The sequence below is a fragment of the Acanthochromis polyacanthus genome, chromosome 3, assembly GCF_021347895.1.
Source record: "Acanthochromis polyacanthus isolate Apoly-LR-REF ecotype Palm Island chromosome 3, KAUST_Apoly_ChrSc, whole genome shotgun sequence".
Classification (NCBI taxonomy): Eukaryota; Metazoa; Chordata; class Actinopteri; family Pomacentridae; genus Acanthochromis; species Acanthochromis polyacanthus.
The window spans coordinates 16,053,422-16,064,218 of record NC_067115.1 but is presented as its reverse complement, the minus strand read 5'-3'; the positions used below and the strand labels follow the sequence as shown (position 1 = coordinate 16,064,218).

The 10,797-nt window shown below is 41.5% G+C and overlaps 1 protein-coding gene across 1 annotated transcript; it reads right to left on the bottom strand.

Moving 5' to 3' along the window:
- Positions 1–328: 328 nt before the first annotated feature.
- LOC110948066 (transcription factor AP-4-like) lies at positions 329–10,797 on the bottom strand. Its single transcript, XM_051945710.1, has 7 exons — positions 10,423–10,797; positions 7,581–7,746; positions 6,481–6,579; positions 5,208–5,378; positions 3,821–3,967; positions 3,296–3,466; positions 329–3,147 (listed from the first exon to the last, which is right to left on the bottom strand). Exons 1-7 carry the CDS (start codon positions 10,620–10,622, stop codon positions 2,992–2,994), a joined length of 1,110 nt encoding a protein of 369 aa, XP_051801670.1. The 5' UTR covers positions 10,623–10,797; the 3' UTR covers positions 329–2,991.

Here is a 10,797-nt window from a genome sequence, read left to right as displayed (position 1 = left end):
GATGAGCCCTCAGTAGAGGGCAGAACCACGCCCTCTGCTGGCAAAAACCCTGTCCTCCCTATACAACTGATGCAATATGTATCAATTTTGATCATCGTACGCATCTCCCTCCCTACTTGATCTGCTGACCTGTAACTCCACAACTGAGCAGGGGACCTTAGACTGATCTTCAGTGCCAAGTTTGATTATCCTGACTTCAGCGGTTGCAGAGATATCGGACCGGACATAGCCACATACATAACCAGCCAGATACCGCACCGAATGCAATAACCCCGCCGACGTACCCGTCGGGCGTGGTTAATAATTAAGCTTCACCGAACAGAAGAAGTGTAATAAAAAAGTACAAATTTTATTTTTTTTCATCTTTACAAAGGCCTGTTTACCCCAACTTTTTTTATAAACAAAATATAACAGCTTCTCATCGACCTGGACTGATGGAAAAAAAAACAAAAAAACAACTAAAAATCACACAAAATATATAAAAAAAGCTTGTCACTGAAAAAAATGGAACGCAGGACAAGAAAGACAAATGAAAAGAAGAGCAGAACAGCATAGACAGATGTTAAATTGCATCACAGCAAAGAGCTTACGAAAAATAAATGGCAAAAGAATCTTCCTCATAATTGATTCAGGCAGTACAGAACAGCAAGTGCTTCATATCAAATATCTCAAACTCCACCAAAAGACAGCAGTGCTGCAACACAATGTACAGAAACATTTAGGGGAAGTGTTGTCTCCCTGACTAATAAGAAACCACAGTTTAAACGCAAGCTGTGGCTTAACATCTGTCAGCACAACATCAAACCCCTTAACAAAGCTTCACAAACAAAATATGAAAAATCCCCCCCCATGTTTGGCATGGAAATACTAATCTAATCAAAACCGATGCCAGTGAGTGAATATTGTCCACACATCTCATACAAGACAGTGTCAGTGAACGCATCAGTCATGTGTTCATGGAAAAGAAAGTAAAAAGAAACCCACAAAAAATAAACAGAATGTCATAACAAAAGCCTGCTTTAGACAAGAGAAAACAGCAATTAGTAATATCCATTCAGTTGGCAACAGAACATACAAGAGATCAAAAGACAGTTACAAATCCAAATAAAAGGAATGTTTACAGCATCAAGTCAGCGTATCGAATCGAGTATGACAGCATGAGAGGCTCGTAGCAGGGGCTTCCAGTCAAATTCCCGAGAGAAACATAAGCAACTTAACATGAGGCGGACAGACGCGATGCGTTTCAGAGAGAAAGGGAGATGGAGGGATTGTTGGTGGGAGATCTGCAGTGCTTTTCATTTTAGTTTGTCTCACCAAACAGTGAGTTTGCACTTTTTGTGGTATGTTGAGATTGCTATTGCTTACACGCTTAGTTTTACAACTAAATCTACCTATTCATGAATTCTCTTCCATAATGATGCCATTTGAATTTGAGTGCAGTCAGACGCGACCCTGCTGTGTTCTGATAGTTACTTTTGCACATGAGCAAACATCACAACTCCTCTTATTCTTCCTAAAATGCGGAAATTACAAATATCAGGCACACACAGGAGACGTGATTAACTGTTACGTGAATGATTTTGGCCTCAGCTTACTGCTCATCAGCAGAGCACCAGGTTGACAAAGAGCACCTTGCAAGTAGAGACTACATTCTTTGATACGAGCATGTCAAGTTTCATACATGTACTGTAGGCGTAATGCACACACCTATCAACGGTGCATAGAGAACTTCCCCTCGTGTATAAACGACACCAACAAATGTACTGAAGATGGAATTGCATAAATACCAAAAACGCTAGTGCATAGTCACTGAAATCAACAAACCAAGACCAGAAGACAGTCTTTGGAGGGACACCGGAAGCCTGCACGCTGTGTTAGCATGTGAATCATCCAAATCTGTTCCAGATTTTCTCATCGGACAAACTTCTCTGATGCGAGTCTGATTCAGTCAAACTGTCTGCGATGGATTATAAATCAAGCGCAGACATTCACAAAATGCTGGTAAATGTTTTGCGGCAATGAACCAACATTTGGTTCTTTTTTCAGAGTATGACACACACTGTCTCTAGGAGATAAATGAAGGGGATGGTTGGCTCACAACTGAAATCAGACCTTTATGAAATTCATCTTAGGGCAACCGGTTCCCTGTGAAAACCTCCAATTTGTTAATCTCGATATAACAAAATGTTTACCTTCAGCATTCAGTAACCCTGACACAAAGTAAATGTCAACAAACACTTGGAAAACACAACAACCAAAAGACGACCTATGTAAGTTGTTCAACAGCTTATTTTTTAAGGGCTTATGTAGATATCAAAAACAACATTTTTTTCAAGTAAATCAGACATAATTCTGTTTTATATGTATCCTCAAATTAGTCTCTGCAATACCAAGAATTTTTCCCAAATTCTGAAATTTAGAAACAACTGCTTTATGTTGGGTTTAATGGCCACAGGCACTAAAAGAAACACACGCACACAAAAAAAGAAACAACTGGGGAAGAAACTGCAACTCAATACCGCATTTCAGAATCAAGAGCTGCTTGCTTATTGTGTTGGTACATTCAACTCGACTCCATCAATGTGTAGCACAAGTAATACTGTCAGTGTGCCAGTGACGAGGGCTAAAGTTTGATACTGCGACTGTATGTAGCACACAAAAAGACACGTGAAGGGCGGACTGATGCTGACAGCTTTTTACACGAAAAGACCCTCAAGTTTTCAAGTAGCCACAGACCGGCTCTGACATTGAAAAACTGCCTCTAGAAATCCCACAGGGCCTCCTCTGCACGCTGACCGTCCATGTTTTCAATATTCAGAGATTTTACAGTACAAGACTGACACAGAGCTTAACCACTGGATTTAGGAGTTTGGATAATGCCAAAGAGAGATTTTTTTTTTAAAAAAGTAGTCAAGCTCCTGGAGGGAATCTTACAGTGAGTAGGTATTTTAAGTGTTTGTGTGTGTGTAGGTGCGAGTTTGTGGGGGTGGATCAGTTCATCGAGCAGTCCTCTCCCTCTGTGTCCGTGTCTGTGTCTGAGCAGGCGGTGTCCATGGTGACGTGGGCGGGGCTGACGATGACGGCTCGTCTCTGCTCCTCCTCGGCGCTCGCTCTCCTCTCCTGAGTGCGTTCGATGTGCTGGATGGCCTTTAAAGACAAAGTAAAACACAAAATACGGTGAGTAGTGTACCTCAGAGACAAATTCTGGGTGGGGGGGGGTGAATAATTTTCACGATGAAACCATAAAGTTGGACTGTGATTGAATGAATGGACGTCACGGATTCTTCGTACAAACCTGCACAATGGTGTCCAGGTTCTGTCTGGATGTGGACACCGTGCTGGTGTGGGCAGATGGGCTCATGGTCACCACAGTGACGTGATGGTGGGGGTGCTGGGTTAGTGTTGGAGCAGGGACGATGACCGTGGGGTGGTGGGTCGGGGCGGGGGGAGTGGGAGAAGCCAGCACCTGGAAGACAGACGAAATATCAATAAAGCTAAAATCTAATCGTATGTAGAAGGACATCTGGGCAGGTTTTTTTCTGTCCTACTATAAAATATGTTGGAATAGATTTTGAAAAGCAGTCTGCTTCATTGTATTTCTGACATATGAATTATTAGTTAATGCATTTTTTAATCACTTAAAATGTTAATGGGAATCACTAACAATCGCTAACATCCCTGGTAAGAAACATAAAATAACTGACATACTATTGCTGAGCCTCATGCAGGTTAAAAGACACCTTAGAAATTGTTTAAGCACACAACAGCCTCATGAGGTTTGAAAACTGTAGCACAGGTGTTCGTTTTATGTGTTTCTCACCTGCGGACTGTGTGTTTGTCTGTCAGCGGCGTGGATTTGCTGTAGCCGTAACAGCGTCTGACTCTGGATCAGTGCCTGCTCCTCCTCCACCTGCTGGGTGATCACCTTCAGACGCTCCGGGTGCAGTTGGGTGTCCAGAGAGCGCACCTGAACATGTAAGAGGACAGGTATGCGTTTATGGCATCAATAAAGTGGCACCGCCCATTTAACGGCAACCAAAAGCAAACCTTCGGACTCTACACCAACTGGAACTAAATACTTTACTCTCTGAACCCCAAAACCTGCTGAGGGGTAGGAAGGCATGCCGGTTTTTGAAAGTCGACAAAATGACACCACTTCCAAGAGCCAGCAACAATAAATACAGAGAGATTTTCCAACAGTCCCTGAACTCCTCATGTGAGACTTTTGGTTTTATCTGAAAATTTTTACCGGATGTTAAGACTAAAATCAGGATAGTTCATCAAATCATTTTATTCTATTGTAAATAAGAAAATGACAGACTCAAATCTGCCATGACTGACTCAGCCACAACAAACAGGCACATAACAAAAATGTATGGATTTTTCAGTAGATACAAGTAGTATAATATCAAAACTATGTGAAGTCACCGGTACTAAAAGCATCTGGGAATACTATAATTTTTTTTAACATGTTGCCTCCTGGTTTCTTTTCAATTTCTGTCAAATAGGATTTAATAGCACTATAGCTTTGTAAAACACCACTAGACATTCTTGAGTTTTCTCTACTTCCAGCCATGGCTTCCATAGATGTGCAGGTCTTTACAGTGCATTAAAAAAAAACCCACAGTGAGTAAAAATGTTAAAGGGCCAAAAACGTCCCAGAACCTGCATGGGGTTCAGAAAATTAAATAAATGCACAAACTATTTGACCAAAACATACGCACCCACACAGGATACAGTGGGAACGGGAAATGTGTGACTTGATTGTGGCTTATTTTAGATTCTGTGGAAAAGTCTAACCCTGCATCCACTCTGGTGTTTACTTTCCATTTTGCTTACTTGTCTAAGTTTGTCTTCACTACCTGTTCAGTCTCATTTGACTCAACCTGCTGTTCAGGTATATCCAGGCTGCCAGGTTTTCAGGAACTGGCTGATGCACCGATAAACCTGTCAGCACCACCGGCTACCCTTCATGCTTAAATGACCTACTTTCTGATTAGAAGTCAAAGTGGTGAAACTGGAAAAACTCAGCTGGGCATCTTAGCATTTAGTAGCCTGGAGATATCGACATCAATGACATTATCTGAACAAATTAACTGACTTTGAAGTGTTTTAATCAATCTGTAATGGGTGACGTTTCCTAGAAATCACGTGACTCCAGCACCGCTGACGTTAAGGCAAACTCTGGCCTCCTGCCTTCACCTCACCTGCTCCTCCAGCTGCATGCGAGCCGAGCGCTCCTTGTCCAGTTGCTGACGAAGCTCTAGCATCTCCCTCCTCAGCTCTTCGACCTTTTCTTCCTCCAGTGTGTCTGGAGATCCGATGCCTTCATCCTTCTCCTCTGCTCGCCTCCTTTTAGGTGATGAGCCGCTAAACTCCTGGAATGACATGTAGGCCACATAAAGTTAAACGTAAAACAGACTTTATGTAAAAAAACAAACAACCTAATCGGTGTACTGCCTGTCTCTAACAGAGGTTTCTTATCAAATTAAAAACAACAACTTCTGGCCAGTTTTGCAAGAAAATAAAATGCCAGGTGATCTAACAGCATGGTAAATAAAGGAGAGTCTGAATACAGATGCTGCACTTGCCAGCTGCCCAAATATAAAATTAAAACATGGCTGGAATGATAAATGCACGACAGGTTTATGTCCTTCTGGCAGAGCTGACAAACTCAACAACAAGCCTCACCATAACATCTAACAGCTGATGTTATTTGATCTTTTGGGATTTAACCAATCTCTAGTTTCTAGTACGTTAATACCTGCCCAGCATTATACATCGGTATATGGTTACGACACCAACGCTGTCACACGTGTCACCCTGCAGGAGCTTCACAATAGATAAGATCTATTTTCTCTGACAGTTAAACGGAACTACAAAACACTTTCAGGGCAGACTAGCAGTGAAAGACTCCCTGTGAAAGGTCTTGGAAAAGCGAGCTTGCTTAGCAGCATTAACAACCGATAATGTCACACTTTCCGTAGAAGACCATAACTGCACGGCTAATCTCTTCTTCCAAAAACAATATCTGATGGTACAAACACTTAATAATATAGTCCTTCAATAAACAATGCCAAGTTTTTTTCCCAGTCATAGTCCCAATAAAAATACATTGTTTTATTTTCAGGCTGCATAAACACATGACACTGTTATGTGTTTAAATATTTCAAAGAACACACTGGCTTAAAAAGGCTGCACTGCAGACCAGACAACAGCAGCACTGCAACCAAAAGAAGCATCAAGTTACCCGACATGAACTTTCTGATAATGTTTTACGTTCTATCAAGGGAAAACCTACAGCTGCCTGAAAGATAGAAAACAGATTGACAGAGTGAACCTAAAACAAGCTGTTGGTAGTAATGTAAGTGATAAGATTTGTAGAAAATAGGCCAAACAAATACATGTTGTCATTTAAGAAACCTGGTTTTAAACACGGATTTAGACACTTTAATGGCGTAAAACTGTGGGACATGTTACCTGGATGAAGCGTTTGAGCTGGTTGTTCTGTGCCAGGAGCTGCGTCTTTTCCTGCTCCAAGGTGAAGATGTAGTCGGCCGTCTGCTGCAGAATGGCCGCCTGGCAGGGGTGAAAACAACATTAATTTGGGACAATGCGCTTCAACATGTCATAAAAGGTGATGATAAAACAGAAGCAAAAAGGAACGTGAAATCAAGACAACGGTGTCTACATGTGCAAAAAACTGCTATAAACTCTTGTGTCAAGCCATTTAACCTTCTGAGCCCCAAAAGCCATCAGTGAGGTTTTAAAAAAAGGGACTACATTACTTCATTTATCAGAGCCAGAAACCATAAAAATATAAGGAATCGTACAATTTTCAACTTTCCTTATGTTACCCGACTTTCAGTTTGATCTGAAAAAGTAAACAAATCTAATGTCAATTTCAAATTTAATCAAATCGCTTAATTCTACATGTCTTACTTACAAAAAGTCACCAAAAACACAGATTTTGCAGTAAGTAGTAACTGTGAAACAACGAGAGACTCCTCTGTGGCCAACAGTGATGTGAGGAAAACTCGGACTTTTCGGCTCCACAGGGCTCTACTGCAGGATGTGTTTGCACAGAGCAGGTAGGAGACAAGTAGGGAAATTAATTAAAAATCCAAATAGTAAAGTATCTACAGAGCCATAGAGCCATCTTTTGCCCCAGTATGGATAACACCTGTAGACACTCGGAAAATGTTGATTCCAGGTTTTTATAATTTTTTATAAAAATAACCAGACTTCCAATTTTCTTTTTAATAGAAATTCCATTTTCAGTTTTTCCTTTATTTTGCGATTTATGGCATAACTTAGTAATTCTGCATAAAGATATTTTCCAGCTGTCTACTTCCAGCCATGCTTGGTGCAGGACTTGATATTGCAGTGAAAAATAAGTCAACAGTGAGTAAAAATGTGACGTGAGGGGAAAAAGAAAAAAAAAAAAAGGCCAGACACTGCTTTAGGAGTTCAGAGGATTAAAGCCTCATTGCTCCACTAAGGCAGTGTGACGTTCACTAAACCCTAATAAAATAAAAAAACACAACTTCATATGTGCCAGTGTTTGCATTTTGCAGCACCTTGCTGAGTTTCTCTCCATCTGTGTGTGGCAGGAGTGTTTTGAGGGACTGGAATCCTGCATTGATGCTCTGCATACGCCGGCGTTCGTTGCTGTTGGCGATTTCGCGGCGGATTCGTCTCTCCTGGTCCTGAGCCGTCTCTGGACTGAGGGGGATGTTGGCCAAGCTGGAGGAGAGAAACCAGAGACAGATGCTCATCAGTCTGGCCTGAAGACACAAGACTCAGTGAGAAGATCAGAAAACTCTTCTCTAATATCCATTTTATCCTACCGGTTTTGGCAAAACAATGTGTCAATATCATATATTTTAACATCATCGGAAATGCAGCAACAAAATAGGAAGTAAAAAATGTATTTGCAGCGGAAAACATCTAGCTCTGTAATTCCAGGTCGAAATGACAAATGGCAACAATGAAATCTGCAATTTGCTGCAATCTCTGCCAGTGACACTTTAAGCCTTTGACCTGGAACCTAACTGGCTATTTGTCCTGACCTCCTCGCATTCCTCAGCCAAACTGCATGGAGGTCTCCGAGTTTGGCTGAACTCAGCGGCCCCTTACGCACCTCCATCCCACGAGGTCGGATGTCATGGTAGCTAAACCTTCTCAGTCATATTTGCTCAGGGGGAGAAATACGTGAACCATTAAGGTTGAAAATGACTAGAAGAACCAGAAATGGGAGGTCTACCAAGACAAAAAGTCAGGAAGAAGACACAGCTCACATGGCTCAACAGAGGACGATTTTTTGTAGCCACACTCCAATGAATGTTAAATTATCAGATTTTATTTTCGACCTTGTGTTGACAAATGACTAACATTAAAAAGTAGAGAAAACACACTTTAAAAAGAACATAAAAACAGCTTCACTGTCATGTATTCTGACTGAAATAAGCTGTGGGTCAATTGGCTGATTCATTTTGTGCTAATTTTATGCCCCTCTGAAAGCTTTGAGAATAGCTCGCTCAAATATAATGAATGTATGAGCGGACTGAGGAGCATAAGCATCATTTAGGGCTCAAGGACCGTTCATCCCTCAAAAGTAATTTATTGCAAACAAGTTCATATAATATAACTGATTTAACTGGAATTTAATGGACAATTGAGGAAATTAGTCCCATAGTGCTGTTTAATGGACAAAGCATTTGAAACAACTGCTGTGCAATAATGAATTTCAAAATAAGGGCAATTAAAACTCCACCATTCGTAGAAGTGCAACAATTAATCAGTTTGAGTAATTTTATAAAGAAAAACAGCATATTTTTATGATTCATGCCTCTAATATTTCAGCATTTTCTTATGTGCTTCATCACTTATGACAATAACTGACTCATTTTAACTTGTCACTATGTAAATTAATAGTTTTCTGTGATTTTACTAGATATCTGTAATTTGACAAAACCATGAAAACGTGAAATAAGCATTAATTGCTAATTTTTTTTGTCCCTAATGTGCACTTTCCCTCCTTCAGATAACAGAATATATCTGTAAAATACTGATATTTTAAAACTGGATAAATCCATAAAATTATAGCATGTACATTAATAAATGATTGTTAAAAACATTTTTTTCAGTGCAGTTTAACCTGAAGTTACCTCACTACCCTCAAATTTGCTTTACAGTACAGTCCTCAGGAGAAGATGCACCTAATCAGGATTTTCCATAATAAAAACACTGTTCGTTCTGATTTAATCACTCCATATTTGTTCACTAAAGCATACTTCCTGTGCATGTATTACACAGATAATCAAAATATACATGCTCTTAAAGCAAATAAACATCGTTCTTAGTGGGGGTGTGTTATCCCGGATTACTCTATAGCTTGTCAACACAAATCTGTTAGACAAAACAACGCAGAAAAACAACCTCATCCGTCCCATACGCCTGAAACGTGTCGGGGTTTGTAGTTCGCAGACGAAGCCAGCTGTTGTCAGCTGCTGTTGCCAGGAGCTGCGGAACTCAAACATGGCCGCCGGGGGGCGCGTCGCCAGTCTGGACGGTAGCAGCAGTGAAATGTGACTCCGCCAGCAGCAGCAGCAGGCCCCCTGGCATCATGGAGAACAATGCTTTCTACCGCTAGCAGCGAGCTACCACGCAGTTAACCACACGATACTCACAGATTCACGCGCATATCCGCCACAACAAACATTAAACGACGTGTTTCGACCGCACAAGCTAGCACAAACGAGCTAAAAGAAGCTAGCATGCGTCCAACACGGTGAGAAAACGAGTGCGCAGTGATGGCTAACCAGTTAGCCGAGCTAAGCTAATTTTAGCACACGACACAACGACGGCTGCTGAGCGAAGGAGCGTTTCGACCCTCAAACCGCAGTCGAAACCCAGCTTTACATGCCCCAAAAATGACATATATACAAATAAATCATTCCTAGTGATAATTCAGTGGAAACAATACGCACTGTGACAAAGTGCGTCGTTACAAACATGTGATTTTATGTGTAGTAGCGAGGCGGCGGGGAACACGTTAACTACCACGTGGTTGGTCTTCATCTGGACGCGAATGTATCGATTTCATGTCGCTGATTTACATATTTCTGAGCCAAACGGCTACAAACGTGCCGTACAAGTTCTAGGGAATAATCCAACCAGCGAACAAAACAACACGAGGCAAATGAGCTCGTGTATTCTCGCCGCCAAAACAGCAGCAACTGGCACAACACGCAGCTAATTTCTGCAAGCATGCTGCTGCTGCCAGGGTACGGTGGCGCAGCTAGCATGCTACATGAAGTCAGACTGCATCACACACACATACACACGCCACAGCCACATGAAAGATTATTTGTACGAGCGGTTTGGTGAAAACACACACGGTTAGCTGATGTTACACACCTGCAGAGACCTCCGATAACATCTTTCTCCGTCTTCTTGAACTGCTGTAAGGACGGTATCTTCTCTGTCGGCATCATGAAATATTCCATGCTTTCAAAGCCACCTTCTGTAGTCCGTGTTTTCTGTTTTCTTTTGCCTCCAGCGCTTTCCTCGTTAAAATAAGATGCTCGTTTCTTCCACAAAGACCTCGCTGTACTCATCAATGGCGCATATCTGAAGGAGATAAGCTGCAAAATCGGTTAATCTGAAGAATGGCGTTGGAAAAACTGAAGTAAATTCAGGCTGTGTTGCTTTCCACAGCTGATGGGGTTCCCTCCAGTGTGTATGTGTGTGTGGCTTCTTGCCTCCGCCTACTACGAGCGTGTGTGTGTGTGT